General features: G+C 43.5%; 1 protein-coding gene across 2 annotated transcripts in view; it reads left to right on the plus strand.

Moving 5' to 3' along the window:
- nrxn2a (neurexin 2a) overlaps positions 1-18,759 on the plus strand; it is a 399,049-nt gene that overhangs the window by 376,431 nt on the left and 3,859 nt on the right. For both annotated transcript variants that reach the window (XM_082958259.1, XM_045690107.2), the window contains 3 exons: positions 11,600-11,689; positions 13,601-13,929; positions 16,896-16,980. In XM_082958259.1, coding sequence (XP_082814385.1) covers positions 11,600-11,689; positions 13,601-13,929; positions 16,896-16,980 — 504 coding nt within the window. The remainder of the gene's footprint in view (positions 1-11,599; positions 11,690-13,600; positions 13,930-16,895; positions 16,981-18,759) is intronic.

Consider the following 18,759-nt stretch of genomic DNA (forward strand, 5'->3'; position numbering starts at 1 on the left):
CCCCAAGAACCTCACATTCTTTCGTCTGTTCCCCATCCCCAATCCCTCACATTCTGTCATCTGTTCCCCGTCCCCAAGAACCTCACATTCTGTTGTCTGTTCCCCTTCCCCAAGAACCTCACATTCTGTCGTCTGTTCCCCGTCCCCAATCCTTCACATTCTATCGTCTGTTCCCCGTCCCCAATCCTTCACATTCTGTCATCTGTTCCCCGTCCCCAAGAACCTCACATTCTGTCGTCTGTTCCCCGTCCCCAAGAACCTCACATTCTGTCGTCTGTTCCCCGTCCCCAAGAACCTCACATTCTTTCGTCTGTTCCCCATCCCCAATCCCTCACATTCTGTCATCTGTTCCCCGTCCCCAAGAACCTCACATTCTGTCGTCTGTTCCCCGTCCCCAAGAACCTCACATTCTGTCGTCTGTTCCCCGTCCCCAAGCCCTCACATTCTGTTGTTGGTTCCCCTTCCCCAAGAACCTCACATTCTGTCGTCTGTTCCCCTTCCCCAAGTACCTCACATTCTGTCGTCTGTTCCCCGTCCCCAAGAACCTCACATTCTGTCGTCTGTTCCCCGTCCCCAAGAACCTCACATTCTGTCATCTGTTCCCCGTCCCCAAGCCCTCACATTCTGTCATCTGTTCCCCGTCCCCAAGAACCTCACATTCTGTTGTCTGTTCCCCTTCCCCAAGTACCTCACATTCTGTCGTCTGTTCCCCGTCCCCAATCCTTCACATTCTATCGTCTGTTCCCCGTCCCCAATCCTTCACAATCTGTCATCTGTTCCCCGTCCCCAAGAACCTCACATTCTGTCGTCTGTTCCCCGTCCCCAAGAACCTCACATTCTGTCGTCTGTTCCCCGTCCCCAAGAACCTCACATTCTGTCGTCTGTTCCCCGTCCCCAAGAACCTCACATTCTGTCGTCTGTTCCCCTTCCCCAAGAACCTCACATTCTGTCGTCTGTTCCCCGTCCCCAAGTACCTCACATTCTGTCGTCTGTTCCCCGTCCCCAAGAACCTCACATTCTGTCGTCTGTTCCCCGTCCCCAAGCCCTCACATTCTGTCGTCTGTTCCCCGTCCCCAAGAACCTCACATTCTGTCGTCTGTTCCCCGTCCCCAAGAACCTCACATTCTGTCGTCTGTTCCCCTTCCCCAAGAACCTCACATTCTGTCGTCTGTTCCCCGTCCCCAAGAACCTCACATTCTGTCGTCTGTTCCCCTTCCCCAAGAACCTCACATTCTGTCGTCTGTTCCCCTTCCCCAAGAACCTCACATTTTGTCATCTGTTCCCCGTCCCCAAGCCCTCACATTCTGTCGTCTGTTCCCCGTCCCCAAGAACCTCACATTCTGTCATCTGTTCCCCATCCCCAAGTACCTCACATTCTGTCGTCTGTTCCCCGTCCCCAAGCCCTCACATTCTGTCGTCTGTTCCCCATCCCCAAGTACCTCACATTCTGTCGTCTGTTCCCCTTCCCCAAGAAGCTTACATTCTTTCGTCTTTTCCCCGTCCCCAAGAACCTTACATTCTGTCGTCTGTTCCCCGTCCCCAAGCCCTCACATTCTGTCGTCTGTTCCCCTTCCCCAAGAACCTCACATTCTGTCGTCTGTTCCCCGTCCCCAATCCCTCACATTCTGTCGTCTGTTCCCCGTCCCCAAGCCTTCACATTCTGTCGTCTGTTCCCCGTCCCCAAGAACCTTACATTCTGTCGTCTGTTCCCCGTCCCCAAGCCCTCACATTCTGTCGTCTGTTCCCCTTCCCCAAGAACCTCACATTCTGTCGTCTGTTCCCCGTCCCCAATCCCTCACATTCTGTCGTCTGTTCCCCGTCCTCAAGCCCTCACATTCTGTCGTCTGTTCCCCATCCCCAAGCCCTCACATTCTGTCATCTGTTCCCCGTCCCCAAGCCCTCATATTCTGTCGTCTGTTCCCCTTCCCCAAGAACCCAAGAACCTCACATTCTGTCGTCTGTTCCCCTTCCCCAAGAACCTCACATTCTGTTGTCTGTTCCCCGTCCCCAATCCCTCACATTCTGTCGTCTGTTCCCCGTCCCCAAGCCCTCACATTCTGTCGTCTGTTCCCCGTCCCCAAGAACCTCACATTCTGTCGTCTGTTCCCCGTCCCCAATCCCTCACATTCTGTCGTCTGTTCCCCATCCCCAAGCCCTCACATTCTGTCATCTGTTCCCCATCCCCAAGAACCTCACATTCTGTCATCTGTTCCCCTTCCCCAAGAACCTCACATTCTGTCGTCTGTTCCCCGTCCCCAAGAACCTCACATTCTGTCGTCTGTTCCCCGTCCCCAAGAACCTCACATTCTGTCGTCTGTTCCCCGTCCCCAAGAACCTCACATTCTGTCGTCTGTTCCCCGTCCCCAAGAACCTCACATTCTGTCGTCTGTTCTCCGTCCCCAAGCCCTCATATTCTGCTTCTCCATGCTTTAGCTATTTTCTAACAAATCAGCTCCAAAACAATATCTACATTGCATCCTTATGACCCATTGTTATGAGCCAGAACATGTAACTAATATCTAATAATCTGTTTCTTTCCAAATCAAATTGACCAAGCTAACAATAAAGAATTATCTCAAATGTGTCATTTTATTTTCTTGATTGTTAGTTCATGATGGAAATTCCCCTCTTCTCTAACTACTTAGATATAGATTCTACTTTCAAAACTTCTCTAACTACTTAGATATAGATTCTCCTTTCCCCTTTTCTCTAACTACTTAGATATAGATTCTACTTTCCCCTCCTCTCTACCTACTTAGATATAGATTCTACTTTCCCCTCCTCTCTAACTACTTAGATATAGATTCTACTTTCCCCTCTTCTCTACATATTTAGATATAGATTCTACTTTCACTTCTTCTCTAACTACTTAGATATAGATTCTACTTTCAAAACTTCTCTAACTACTTAGATATAGATTCTACTTTCCCCTCCTCTCTACCTACTTAGATATAGATTCTACTTTCCCCTCCTCTCTAACTACTTAGATATAGATTCTACTTTCCCCTCTTCTCTACCTACTTAGATATAGAATCTACTTTCCCCTCCTCTCTAACTACTTAGATATAGATTCTACTTTCCCCTCTTCTCTACCTACTTAGATATAGATTCTACATTCACCTCTTCTCTAACTACTTAGATATAGATTCTACTTTCAAAACTTCTCTAACTGTTTAGATATAGATTTGACTTTCTCCTCTCTACCTACTTAGATATAGATTCTACTTTCCCCTCTTCTCTACATATTTAGATATAGATTCTACTTTCACCTCTTCTCTAACTACTTAGATATAGATTCTACTTTCACCTCTTCTCAATGAATGAGAACTCTCGTCTTCTCCACTCCATTCATGTAGTTCCTCAGGAACACATTGTCTGAATATTCAGTACATAATCAGACTATAACATGAGTTGTGTAGTTACTCAATCAGTTGTATGCCCACATTTGGCACAAGCATTTCTTTGTACTTTATCTTTATGGTAGGAGTTGTGTGTGTTTTGATTAGATTTTATACAGGTGTTTCTTTATATCTGTTAAGTGTAGAAGACCGGGGTAAAATGAACTGTACATTACAGAGTTACAGCAGAGGTTTAGTTACAGTACAGCCAAGGTTTTTATCAAGTGGAGGGTGGCTCAAGGCTAGTTTTACCCAAGGTTTTTATTTTATAATGGCTACCTCATCCACTTTGGCATGCCACCTCTGGGGCACTAACCCAGTCAGTGATTGGCCCAAATATAATATTACTGTGTATGTGGAAGGAGTAGAGCAGTGGAGATAGATGAGAGAGAAAGCTGAGATGCCATTGTGGTCCTTCTTTTGGAAGGTTATTTCATTTTTAGTCTGATACAAGATGTGTAATCCAATGATGAAATGACGCTGGAGTGAATAGCAGCCGTTTTATTGGCTCCTGGATAATTGTGCTATTTTGTGTATTTTTTTGCGCTGATCTGAACTGTTCTTGTACATAATGTTTCCACCATCGTTTCCTACAACCATAAAGAGCTTCTGGACATCAGAACAGATATCACTAAACTTCAACTTCCATGAGTCAGAGGCGAAAGACATATTGATTATCACAGACCAGGCCCAAATCACCAACACTCAAAGAAAGAGGAGAGGGCGCTATAGAGCCCCACAGTGGAGGTGATATAATAACCATAAAACCTAGCGGTCAAACAGGGAAAATTGTTGAAATTGTAACAGCAGGCGCAGGCAAACGACAGGTCAAGGTAGGCAGGGGTCGATAATCCAGAGTAGGAGCAAAGGTACAGGACGGCAGGCAGGCTCAGGGACAGGCAGAGAGGTCAGGCAGGCGGGTACAGGGTCAGGACAGGCAAGGGTCAAAAACCAGGAAGACAAGAAAAAGAAAGGCTGGGAAAAGACAGGAGCTGGCAGGACAAACGCTGGTAAGCTTGACACACGAGACAAACTGGTCCAGACAGACAGAAAACACAGGTATAAATACCCAGAGGATAAGTGGGGAAGATGGGCGACACCTGAAGGGGGTGGAGACAAGCACAAGGACAGGTGAAACAGATCAGGGCGTGACACAATTCGTTTTTCCACCATTCTTTTTTCCAATAGGAGATGTTAGAAACACTTAAAATATGGCCTGTGGTTTTGATAACCATGTCAATCTCTCTCAGACAAGGTGACTTTTTCAATATCTTCGGCTCTATTTCCTCTCAGATTCGGAAATGCTTAGTAGCTTCAAATTAGACATCATGCAAAACTACAAATCCCTGCAAACACCTGCATGTAATCTCTAGTTGACACTTTTGTGTTCATCTAAAGACAGCAGGGGTTCAAACTGTAGAACCCAGATCCTACATTTGAATATAAAAATGGATTTTACCAAAAAAAACTATGCTACGTTTTATCTCTGGGACCCTCAGGATGACAAATCAGAGCAAGATTATCAAATCCAATTTTATTGGTCACATACACATGGTTAGCAGATGTTAATGTCCTTCTAGTTCCCGACAGTGCAGTAATATCTAACAACTACCTAATACACACAAATCTAAAGGGGTGAATGAGAATATGTAAATATAAACATATGGATGAGCGATGGCCGAGCGGCATATTCAAAGTGCAATAGATGGTCTAAAATACAGTATATACATATGATATGAGTAATGGAAGATTTGTAAACATTTTTAAAGTGTCCTTGTTTAAAGTGACTAGTGATTGATTTATTAAAGTGGCCAGTGATTGGGTCTCAATGTAGGCAGCAGCCTCTCTGAGTTAGTGATTGCTGTTTAGCAGTCTGATGGCCTTGAGATAGAAGCTGTTTTTCAGTCGCTCGGTCCCAGCTTTGATGCACCTGTACTGACCTCGCCTTCTGGATGGTAGCGGTGTGAACAGGCAGTGGCTCAGGTGGTTGTTGTCTTTGATGATCTTTTTGGTCTTTCTGTGACATCGGGTGCTGTAGGTGTCATGGAGGGCAGGTAGTTTGCGTTTGCGTTGTGATGCGTTGTGCAGACCGCACCACCCTCCGGAGAGCCTTGTGGAGCCTTGCGGTTGAAGGCGGTGCAGTTGCCGCATCAGGCTGTGATACAGCCCAACAGGATGCTCTCGATTGTTCATCTGTAAAAGTTTATCAGGGTTTTGGGTGACAAGCCAAATTTATTCAGCTGTTGCACCTTCTTCACCACACTATCTGTGTGGGTGGACCATTTCAGTTTGTCTGTGATGTGTACGCCGAGGAACTTAAAACTTTCCACCTCTCCACTGCTGTCCCTTCGATGTGGATAGGGGGGTGCTCCCTCTGCTGTTTCCTGAAGTCCATGATCATCTCCTTTGTTTTGTTGACATTGAGTGAGTTGTTGTTTTCCTGACACCACACTCCGAGTGCCCTCACCTCCTCCCTGTAGGCTGTCTCGTCGTTGTTGGTAATTAAGCCCACTATTGTTGTGTCGTCTGCAAACTTGATGATTGAGTTGGAGGTGTGCATGGCCACGCAGTCGTGGGTGAACAGTGATTACAGGAGAGGGCTGAGCACGCACCCTTGTGGGGCCCCAGTGTTGAGGGTCAGCGAAGTGGAGATGTTGTTTCCTACCTTCACCACCTGGGGGCGGCCCGTCAGAAAGTCCAGGACCCAGTTGCACAGGTCGGGGTCAAGACCCAGAGCCTCCAGCTTGATGATGATTTTGGAGGGTACAATGGTGTTGAATGCTGAGCTGTAGTCAATGAACAGCATTCTTACATAGGTATTCCTCTTGTCCTAGATGGGATAGGGCAGTGTGCAGTGTGATGGCGATTGCATCGTCTGTGGACCTGTTGGGGCGGTATGCAAACTGAAGTCAGTCTAAGGTGGCCAGTAAGGTGGAGGTGATATGATCCTTGACTAGTCTCTCAAAGCACTTCATGATGACAGAAGTGAGTGCTACGAGCGGTAGTCATTTAGTTCACTAATCTTTGCCTTCTTGGGTACAGGAACAATGGTAGCCATCTTGAAGCCTGTGGTGACAGCAGACTGGGATAGGGAGCAATTGAATATGTCCGTAAACACACCAGCCAGCTGGTCTGCGCATGCTCTGAGGACGCGGTTAGGGATGCCGTCTGGGCCAGCAGCCTTGCGAGGGTTAACACGTTTAAATGTTTTACTCACGCCGGCCACGGAGAAGGAGAGGGGGGGGCACAGTCCTTGTTAGCAGCCCGCGACGGTGGCACTGTATTATCCTCAAAGCGGGCAAGGAAGGTGTTTAGTTTGTCTGCAAGCGTGACGTCGGTGTCTGTGACTTGGCTGGATTTCTTTTTGTAGTTTGTGATTTCCTGTAGACCCTGCCACATACGTCTCGTGTCAGGGCCATTGAATTGCGACTCCACTTTGGAGATAGGTTAAAGGTAGGTTTTAATAGTCACAGTGGGTACAACATCTCCAATGGATTTCCTTATAAACTCACTCACCGAGTCAGCGTATAGATCAATGTTGTTCTCTGAGGCTGACCGGAACATATCACAGTCCGCGTGATCAAAACAAACTTAAAGCATGGATTGCGATTGGTCAGACCAGCGTTGAATGGTTCTTCTCACTGGTACATCCTGTTTGAGTTTCTGCCTATAAGACGGTAGGAGCAAGATGGCGTTGTGGTCGGATTTGCCGAAGGGAGGGCGGGGGAGGGCTTCGTATGCATCGCGGAAGATAAAGTAGCAGTGATCGAGTGTATTGCCCGCGTGGGTGCTGCAATCAATATGCTGATAGAATTTGGCTTAGCCTTGTTCTCAAATTTGCTTTGTTAAAATCCCCAGCTACAATAAATGCAGCCTCAGGATATATGGTTTCCAGTTTACATAGAGTACAGTGAAGTTCCTTGAGGGCAATTGTGGTATCTGCTTAAGGGGGTATATACACAGCTGTGACAATAACTGACAAGAATTCTCTTGGGAGATGATATGGTCGGCATTTGATTGTAAGGAATTCTAGGTCGGGTGAGCAGAAGGACTTGAGTTCCTGTATGTTGTTATGGTTATACCATGAGTCGTTAATCATGAAGCATACACCCCCGCCCTTCTTCTTCCCAGAGAGGTGTTTATTTCTGTTGGCGCGATGCATGAAGAAACCCAGTGGCATACCGACTCCAACAACATATCCCGAGAGAGCCATGTTTCCATGAAACAGAGAATGTTACAATCTCTGATGTCTCTCTGAAAGGCAACCATTGACATAATTTCATCCACCTTGTTGTCTAGAGACTGGACATTGGCGAGTAGTATACTCGGAAGCGGTAGGCAATGTGCACACCTTTGAAGACTGACCAGGAGACCGCTCTGTCTACCTCTTTTCTGGCGACGTTGTTTTGGGTTGGCCTCTGGGATTAGATCCAATGTTCTGGGTGGTGGTACGAACAATGGATCTGCTTCGGGAAAGTTGTATTCCTGATCGTAATGTTGTCAAGTTGACGTCGCTCTTATATCCAATAGTTCTTCCCGACTGTATGCAATAAGACTTAATATTTCCTGCGGTAACAATGTAAGAAATAATACATAAAAAAAATACTGCATAGTTTCCTAAGGACTCGAAGCAAGGCGACCATCTTTGTCGGCGCCATCTTGCAATGGGTATTATGACTCATACTCTGGTACTCTATTCAGGCCAATTTGCGGGATACCTAACGAGACTACATCCGAGAGTGGATAAATAGTTATATTTGCGAACATGCAATCACTGGAGAAAAAAATGGATGAGCTCCGTTCGAGACTATCCTATCAAAGTGATCTGAAGAACTGTTATATCCTATGGTTCTCTGAGTCATGGCTGAACAAGGACATGGTAAATATAAATCTAGCTGGTTTTTCTATACATCAGCAGGACAGAACGGTGGCATCGGGGAAGCTCAGGGGAGGGGTTGGGTTTCTCTTTGTTAAAACCTGTTTAGGATAGGGGGCAGTATTTTCACGGCCGGATGAAAAAACGTACCCGATTTAAACTGGTTACTACTCTTGCCCAGAAATGAGAATATGCATATTATTAGTAGATTTGGATAGAAAACACTCTGAAGTTTCTAAAACTGTTTGAATGGTGTCTGTGAGTATAACAGAACTCATATGGCAGGCAAAAACCTGAGAAAAATTCAACCAGTAAGAGTAGGATCTGAGAAATGTAGTTCTTCTTTCTAGTCCCTTTCAAAACTACAGTATCTGTGCTGTTACGTTGCACTTTCTAAGGCTTCCATTGGCTGTCTAAAGCCTTCAGAAAGTGTTTTGAGCATTCCCCTGTCACTGGGCAGAGTATAGTAGCTCAGTTTCTGAGTGGTCTGCCTAGGGACAAAGAGATTGGATATGCGCGTTCCCGCGAGCACACTGTTTTTTCTTTTCCTCCTTGAATGAATACACTATTGTCCGGTTGGAATATTATCGCAATTTTACGTTAAAAATACCATAAAAATTGCGTTTGACATGCTTCTAAGTACGGTAATGGAACATTTTGACTTTTTGTGTCTCGAAATGCGCTCGCGCTTTACCCTTTGGATAGTGACCTGAACGCACGAACAAAATGGAGGTATTTGGACATAACTATGGATTATTTTGAACATAAACAACATTTCTTGTGGAAGTAGCAGTCCTGGGAGTGCATTCTGGCGAAGATCAGCAAAGGTAATACAATATTTCTAATACTAATTCTGAGTTTAGGTTGCCCCGAACTTGGCGGGTGTCTGAATAGCTCGCTGTGATGGCTAAGCTATGTACTCAGAATATTGAAAAATGTGCTTTCGCCGAAAAGCTATTTTAAAATCTGACACAGCGATTGCATAAAGGAGTTCTGTATCTATAATTCTTAAAATAATTGTTATGTATTTTGTCAATGTTTATGATGAGTATTTTTGGTGGGAATACATTTTCTGAACATCACGAGCCAATGTAAAAAGCTGTTTTGGATATAAATATGAACTTGATTGAAAAAAACATACATGTATTGTATAACATCATGTCCTAGGAGTGTCATCGGATGAAGATCATCAAAGGTTAGTGCTTCATTTAGCTGTGGTTTTGGGTTTTATTGACATATATGCTTGCTTGGAAAATGGCTCTGTGATTATTTGTGGCTATGTACTCTCCTAACATAATCTAATGTTTTGCTTTCGCTGTAAAGCCTTTTTGAAATCGGACAATGTGGTTAGATTAACGAGAGTCTTATCTTTAAAATGGTGTAAAATAGTTGATTGTTTGAGAAAATTTAATTGTGGTATTTTAGTTGTTTTTGTATTTCACGCCATGCAATTCCATTGGCTATTGGCTAGGGGTTCCGCTTGCGGAACGGCGTTCCGCTAGCGGAACGTCTGTCCACAACAGGTTAACAACAACTGGTGAGCGATCTAAAATATTAAGGAAGTCTCAAGATTCTGCTCGCCTGTGTTAGAATACTTAACGATAAGCTGTAACCATACTATTTACCAAGATAATTTTCATATATATTTTTGTAGCTGTCTATTTACCACCAGAAACCGATGCTGGCACAAAGACCCCACTCAACGAGCTGTAAAGGGCCATATGCAAAAAAGAAAATGCTCACCCAAAGGCGGAGCTCCTAGTGGCCGGTGACATTAATGCAGGAAAACTGAAATCCGTTTTATCTCATTTTTACCAGCATATCACCAATGCAACTAGAGGTAAAAAAAACTAGGTCACCTTTACTCTACACACAGAGACGCATACAAAGCTCTCCCTCGCCTTCCATTTGGCAAATCTAAGCGTAACTCTATCCTCCTGATTCCTGCTTACAAGAAAAACTCAAACAGGTAGTACCAGTGACATGCTCAATATGGAAGTGGTCAGATGAAGCAGGTGATAAGCTACATGACTGTTTCACTAGCAGTGAACCATGCATGAGGGCACCAGCTGTTCCGGACTGATGTGTGTTCACGCTCTCCGTAGCAGATGTGAGTAAGACCTTTAAACAGGTTAACATTCACAAGGCCGCAAAGCCAGACGGATTACCAGGACAAGTGTAGTCGCAAAAACCATCAAGCGCTATGATGAAACTGGCTCTCATGAGGACCGCCACAGGAAAGGAAGACCCAGAGTTACCTCTGCTGCATAGGATTAGTTCATTCGAGTTAACTGCACCTCAGATTGCACCTCAGATTGTTGTGTAAGGTCTTTTAGACCAAGAAGGAGATTAATGGAATGCTGCATCAGATGGCCTCCACAATCACCCGACCTCAACACAATTGAGTTTGGGATGAATTGGACCGCAGAGTGAAGGAAAAGCAGCCAACAAGTGCTCAGCATATGTGGTAACTCCTTCAAGACTGTTGGAAAAGCATTCCTCATGAAGCTGGTTGAGAGAATGCCAAGAGTGTGCAAAGCTGTCATCAAGGCAAAGGGTGGCTACTTTAAAGAATATAAAATATATTTAGTTTTTTTTGGTTATTACATGATTCCATAATGTGTTATTTCAGAGTTTTGATGTCTTCACTATTATTCTACATTGTAGAAAATAGTTGAAATATAGAAAAACCCTTGAATGAGTAGGTGTGTCCAAAGTTTTGACTGGTACTGTATATATTTATTTTTTCAGAGTAACTAGCAATTGATTGTAATGTCTGTGTATCAAATGTTTATGCTATCATGAATCACTTTCTTGAAGAATAAGGAACCCTGCTAGGCTACTTCCCCTAACAGTAATAAGCACCATAGAATATCCTTCCATTGAGATGATAACAACCAGAAAATCTCTTCCTGCAATTTACTTAAACTGTGTTCATGTTTCTAAAGGTTAAATTGTGAGTTGATGTTGCATGCGTTGTTTCTCCCATGCTGATTTCTCCCAATTCCAGTTATTTCTCTTCTTCCATTTTGTTTGCATTTAAGCCCTGATGCTTGGTTAAAAAGTTCATAAATACACAAATCCCTACTAAATGAACCAGCTCAGAACTTTATAAATAGAACTAAACACCATTCTAACTAGTGTGCCCTTTGTTACTGTCCCTTTAATAAATACCACTAAGTAAAGTACAAGTTTCTTTTAACCTGAAGTTTGGTTAAAATGGATAACTTGCTAAACGTGTTAGCCATGATGCCCTGTCTCTAACCTTGTGATCTTTCAACTTCCAGACTTTAACCTCTAATCTGTCTCTCCAAATTCTTTGAAGGGAACTTTGATAATGAGCGCCTGGCTATTGCTAGACAAAGAATCCCATACCGACTTGGTCGGGTAGTTGACGAGTGGCTACTCGACAAAGGTAAACAAAAAATTAATTCATCCATTAAACAGTTGCTAAATCCAGTTTAAATCCCTCTGTCTAATCCCTGTAAGAGGTGCAGTGCTAAGAGAAAAAGGTGACAAGCAAAGGATCAAATGCTGTTACCTACTGTATGTACAGTATAGAGATACAGATGTCAGCATGTTGGGTTTGTTTGGGACTTTGGACTGAAATTTACTGTGGATGGTTGTGACTATGATGGGGAACAGCTATCTCAGCCATATAACCAATAGCCATTTAGAATAATTTACCTAATGCCATTTAGTATCATGGGCGACAGTACAGTCCATCTACCAGGTATCCTTTGCCATCCCCAGACCTTCTGGGAATGCTGCACCTCTTCAGAGATTTTAAAACTATTTAACTAAATAAACATAACCCCTGACTAACCCTCCAACAAAGTCCCTCCTAATTACTGTGTTTAATTAGATGTTGCTGATTTTATTACATTGTTATTATCTGTTTATTATTCTTGTGATGCGAACATCATTACAATGATAACTAACCTGCTAAACAACTGGAATAATTAGCTGGTAAAGGAACATTTAATCTAATGCTGGTGGTTCTTGCAACAAGGTATTACAGTATCTCACAGTAAACCTTCCATTTAAATTAACATCCTGGTCTCTCTAAATTCTCTAAACTAGATGGTTCATGTATAGTCCACACTGCGGTTAATTGGCAATGCTAAAAGCCCCACGCTAATGTGACCCCACTAAACACCACTATACTCTCCCTACTATACCTCCAGATGATTTCCCTGTGTCTTGGCAACCATATCACAGACATGTTCAGGGACAAAGGGGCTGAGACCCGGACAGACAGGTAAATTACTGTCACTGCAACACTGCATAGCTGCATAGTTAATCAGCATTCTCCTGATAAGGACACACATTACATGACCCTCTCTCAACATGCTGATCTCACTGAGTGATGATTTAACAGTAACAGTGCTTATTGTCAGTGCTGCTCCAGAGAAACAACACTGATTGGTCCACCAGCCTTTGACTGAGAGGATGAAGGGGAAATGCCAAGTCCCTAGTTGTCCATCAATTCAAAGAAACGACTTCCTGTGTTTTATGAAGGGAAGTTATGTGCTTACACTTTCCCATGACTCTCCTTTCTCCCATTACTCTCTGTAAACACACTGATAGCTAAATTAAAGTCAAAGTATACCCATTATTGTGCCACTTTCCCCTCTTGCAAAGACTTAACCCATTTGAAAATACTATTTTTTGACCCTATGACCAGGATTAAGCCAAGTCACGAACTCTGCTTTTATACACTAACCACTTGATGTACCAATCTAACATTCAAACTAACCACATCTTACCCTCAGAGCATATTGGGCCCTTATCTCTGTGCCAATAAGACGATTGAATAGAAATATGCAAAATACAAACCAGACCACTTTGATTGAATTAAACATTCCAAACAAGGTGTTAACATGCCTATCACAACATTTTAGGCCCTTCTGAGTCTTTAGCACGGTATAACTCATATTATAAACTGGGTGGTTCGAACCCTGAATGCTGATTGGCTGACAGCCATGGTATATCAGACCGTATACCACGGGTATGACAAAACATTTATTTTTACTGCTCTAATCACATTGGTAACCAGTTTATAATAGCGATAAGGCACCTCGGGGGTTTGTGGTAGAGTATATGGCCAATATACCACGGCTAAGGGCTGCATCCAGGTACTCTGCTTTGCGTTGTGCCTAAGAACAGCCCTTAGCCGTGGTATTTTGGCCATATACCACACCCCCTCGGGCCTTACTGCTTAAATGTAATTGGATGTCTTCCTGTTTGTGTCTGTCTCTCTCTCTCCACTTCTATCTCTTTCTTCCTCTATCTCTCTTTCTCCTCTTCCTTTACCTCACTATAGGACGACAGCTGACCATCTTCAACAGCCAGGCAGCGATAAAGATCGGGGGTCAGGATAAGGGCCGGCCGTTCCAGGGCCAGATCTCTGGTCTCTACTATAACGGCCTGCAGGTGCTTAAGCTGGCAGCAGAGAGTGACCCCAGTGTCCAGGCTGAGGGGAACCTGAGGCTGGTGGGAGACTCACTGTCAGTGCTGACCACTGAGACCACTTCCACCACCCCACTGGCTGTCTCCGACATGTCCACCACCATCATGGAGACCACCACCACCATGGCCACCACCACCACCCGCAGGCAACGCTCCCCCAGCATGAGGGAGAGCATCTCCCAGGTCAGAGGGAGGGCCGAGTGGGGGCTTGTGAGCAGGGCAGGGTACTAGGGCCATGTTGAACATTATTAGTGACCAATGGTGCAAGAGGTGATGTAATGATGGCTAATGACTCAGACTAGCCATTTTATCAGTATGTTAACAGTCCCCATTCAGTAATCCTGGCTTTAACATGGTACTATAAGGAACTGTACGGTTTTCTCCTAATGCTAGAGGTGATTCTGACAGGACTGTGGGTGAGGTAGTTTGAGGGATAAACATTAGGCCGACAGCATAAGTAACCATTTAGATGGGAGAGTTCTGTGAAGACACTCTGCCAGACAGCTAGACAGACAAACTGTGTGTCCTTTCTCAGGAGGTTGGCTGCATGAGACAGACGCTCCATCTACATTAAAGCTCAACAGGCAGACAAATCAGAGAGCACTACAAAAATGACCCTTCAAGAACACTTTCACAGGAACAATCTCCATGTCTCTCAATTCACTTGCACATTTTCAACATAACCATGCTGCTTGCCTCTGCCAATTAGAGGCAGTAATTACTCATTAAAACCAAGAGATTTTCAAATAGGGAACACAGACAAAGCACTGGACCTAGACATATTTTTGAACATAAGTTAGCTCTCTATTGAACGTGTTTTTCCAATTGCTGGTTTGTTAAACTCTCATTCCAAGGTGAAATATTGGCTACTCTTTCTGATGGGGAAATGTATTCACTTCCATTTGTCTGTTTGTATTGTGCCTTTAAATGTCATGGTAACAGTGCACAGCAGTTACACAACTAGCAGACCCTGTGGAAGTCAACTCCCTCAGAGATGTGATGCTCTCTTTCTTTTTTCAAATCCCCAAAAACCTAGATTTACAGGGTTTTTAGCAGATAAAGCTACAATATTTTTTCTACAGTGACTATTATTAGTCCGCTCCTGGGCATATAAATCCAAGCAGAAGGCCACACCATGTTCAGTGTAAATTGTCAAGAGACCACCATCCTCCGTTCCCCCATTCCTTGGATTAAACCTTATATGCTCAGCCTTCGACTTTGTTCATCAAGAGATGAAGGAAGGTCACGCTCAATAACAATTTATGCCAATCACGGCTAAACTGCCTATTTCCATATCCAGCGATCCAGTAGTCATTTGCATGAATGTTGATGAACCTAAATTCAACCCCACGTAGAACCTTTAAGTAGCTTTAATCCAGTCTTGCCGATTGTAAATAGCCCTAGGGAGACCAGGAGAGGGTTTACAGAGAGACTGTTATTAGGCTCCCAGCAGAATGTGGCTAACTACCACGCTTGCCCTTTCAAGACATGAAAACATAAGTTATGTTCATGAGCTATCTGAATATTTAAATCAACATCAGTCACATGGAACGAGAGGTTATCAAAATATTAAACAGTACAAATCTAAAATATATTAAAAGTAGGAAATGACTGTTTATCATGTTTTTCTCTAACACTCTGAATAGGAGAGACAAACACCTGTGTAATCACTTGGAAATCCTCTCCCCTCTGTTGTGGTTAGGGTGTATCCTCCAACCTGTACTCCATAGGGTTAAGACAGCAGGACTCCTGTGGGCATGTTACAGAACAACACGGTCAACTGCCTCTGTACCATTAGACGACAGTAGTGGAATATGAAATGCTGTATTTATTTCTCAGGTAGTGGTTTTCGTTTTAATGTGATTTGTGTGTCAGTCTCCGGGCTGAACATTAGTTATGGTGTCATGTCATACATTTCCAAAACAAACCAAGTTAATAAAACCTACAATGCCACCATAAACAATAAACATGTCTTATGAAACTACAGGCGTTGCATATACAAACACAGGGAGGAGGGACTAATTGCTTTATGAATGCAGTCAGGCAGATCTAATAACAGCACAACAGCATATTTTAAATAGAGACTCAAAATGCCACAACGGTGCTGTGTGGATTAGAGAGCAAGACACAAGTGTCAAACAAGACAACTCTTTTATCGTCCTACCGTTTCAAACGGCAAAACAATTTGTTCTGATCACAGTTACTGAAGGTTTATTGAGAACAAAACATAGCTTTGATACCCTTTAAAACACTAACTATGGCTCCAAATGTCTTAAAAGCACATTTGCTCGATGATTGTACTCTGTAATAGCCATGGCCCAGTAAGCATGTCAAGTTCTGGACACATTCCATGTGTCTGTCTGTAAATATATTGATATGGTGAGGCAGGCTAAAGGCTCCTTCCTCCAGCTGAATAAGTTGGTAATAGGCCTGTCCATACGATAATGAAGGAGATACATTGATGTCAATCATGGCCTAACTGCTTACTTCCCTGTCTATGTAAATCGAGATCATTAGCATAGATTTACATAGACTAGATTTCTCAAGCCCCTGTTGAATTTCAGATATCTTTCTGAAGGTCATAATGCCAGACAGCTTTAGGTTTTGGCTACACCTACTGGTTGCTTGTAGTAACTACATTATTTGAAAAGCGCTCCGGGCAGGCCGATGAATAATGTACTGCATGTGAGAGGTGTCAAATAGCAGTGTCTCATACCCAACCTGTGTGGATATGATTTATCATGAGGTGTCTGTGCCTTGACATGTGAGGACCACGTGATGCATTCATGTAATCTCCTGATCAATCTATGTGATATTTCTATAGCTTCTGTAGTCCAGGATGTTGTTGAATGCATACATTTAAGCACAATCATTGAATCATGGATCTAACCCTGTGAAATTGAATCCATGCCCATAATGGATTTGTATTATACTATTGATCTGGTGGAAACAGCAAGGGCTGAAATACTCCAGACTAGCCATTTTAGAATTCTCAAATAATGAAGTTTCACTTCAAGTACATTTTTTTTGGAACACCTTTGTATTATTGTTTTATTCATGTCTGACATTGACAACTAAGAGTTTTAAAGATCCTGGTAAAACGCAGTATAGATCACAAAGCCACCAACGTTGTGTCCTCTTCTCCTCAGTCTCAGAACTCGGATGACATCTTGGTGGCGTCTGCTGAGTGTCCGAGTGATGACGAGGATCTGGAGGAGTGTGAGCCTGGAACAGGTGAGTCTGTCTGTCAGCCCTGGCCTGGGGTTTAGTGTCATATCAAGGCCCTAGGAGGGAGCGGGTGGGAGCAGGAGCTGTCTTCCTACACTAGGGACCGGTAGGCTAGTTTTAACAAGCTCATGGATACATCGTATGGTTCTTGATCTAGCTAGCCTTATTAGCGCTACTTTCAAATTTGCCATTTTGTCTGTTCTCATTGCTCGTCTTTTCCTCAGCTACTAACGCTGCTCTTAACTTGCTGTTAGGCGAGATTTCATTACTGCCACTAGCTAGCAAGGATCTTATTTGAAGATTATACAATCTCTTTCTACCTTTTGTGTCCACTCTCCTAAACAAAATAAATAAACAACTGGGGGAAACAGCTGGGTCATTCTTGAATTGCAGTGGTAAATTGGGTCTATGTCATATATTTGAGGATTCCATTGATAATTTGGTGTGTTAACCCTAAGTGTCACTTGGGGTTAGTCAATTTAAATCATATCCGTTTAGTCCATTTTTAAGGTTTGATGACCTTACATTTGTGCATGTGTGGCCTCCATTTCAGAAAATGTACCTATAATTGGTGTTACCATCATTGGTGTTACCATCAGTGGTGTTACCATCATTGGTGTTACCATCATTGGTGTTACCATCAGTGTTGCTACCATCATTGGTATTTCCATCATTGGTGCTACCATCAGTGGTGTTACCATCATTGGTGCTACCATCATTGGTGTTACCATCATTGGTGCTACCATCATTGGTGTTACCATCATTGGTGCTACCATCATTGGTGTTACCATCATTGGTGCTACCATCATTGGTGTTACCATCATTGGTGCTACCATCAGTGGTGTTACCATCATTGGTGCTACCATCAGTGGTGTTACCATCATTGGGGTTACAACTCCTACTGGTGGCACAATGTTATCATAATGGTAAAAACAAATAATAAATATGATTTAGTCATTTAAGCTACCATTATTAGTTGATTTAGAATGGAAAGGTGTACCCAAATACATGTAAATAAATCAGAATCTAGAAAAATGTAGTAATTCCTTTCCAAATTCCATGCTCAAATGTTACCGTAATTCAATAACGACCCAGCTGGGACCTTCAATGTACAGCTGGTTGGCAGAGGCAGTGCTCATATCCATCTCATAGAAGACTCTGACCCTGGTGTGTGTGGATGACTTATCTTCATATTCACTGCCTCTGGCTCCATATGTCACTACTAGGGTTCCAAATGCAGAAAGAGTTGTTTTTTCTTTCTTCATTTTGTAATAACAGGCATTCTTGTTTTCATTAAAATGTTTCAAGTGTTTCAGAAGCGACGTTAGATCATGACAGACCGGTCAGCCTTAATTGTCCCCAGTTTGTTCTGTAGGATGTCCTGTAGGATGTTCTGTAGGATGTCCTGTAGGATGTCCTGTAGGATGTTCTGTAGGATGTCCTGTAGGATGTTCTGTAGGATGTCCTGTAGGATGTTCTGTAGGATGACCTGTAGGATGTCCTGTAGGATGTCCTGTAGGATGACCTGTAGGATGTCCTGTAGGATGTCCTGTAGGATGACCTGCAGGATGTCCTGTAGGATGTCCTGTAGGATGTCCTGTAGGATGTCCTGTAGGATGACCTGTAGGATGTCCTGTAGGATGTCCTGTAGGATGTCCTGCAGGATGTCCTGTAGGATGTCCTGTAGGATGACCTGTAGGATGTCCTGTAGGATGTCCTGTAGGATGACCTGTAGGATGTCCTGTAGGATGTCCTGTAGGATGTCCTGTAGGATGACCTGTAGGA

Source organism: Salmo salar, chromosome 11 (assembly GCF_965601325.2).
Source record: "Salmo salar chromosome 11, fSalSal1, whole genome shotgun sequence".
Taxonomy (NCBI): Eukaryota; Metazoa; Chordata; class Actinopteri; order Salmoniformes; family Salmonidae; genus Salmo; species Salmo salar.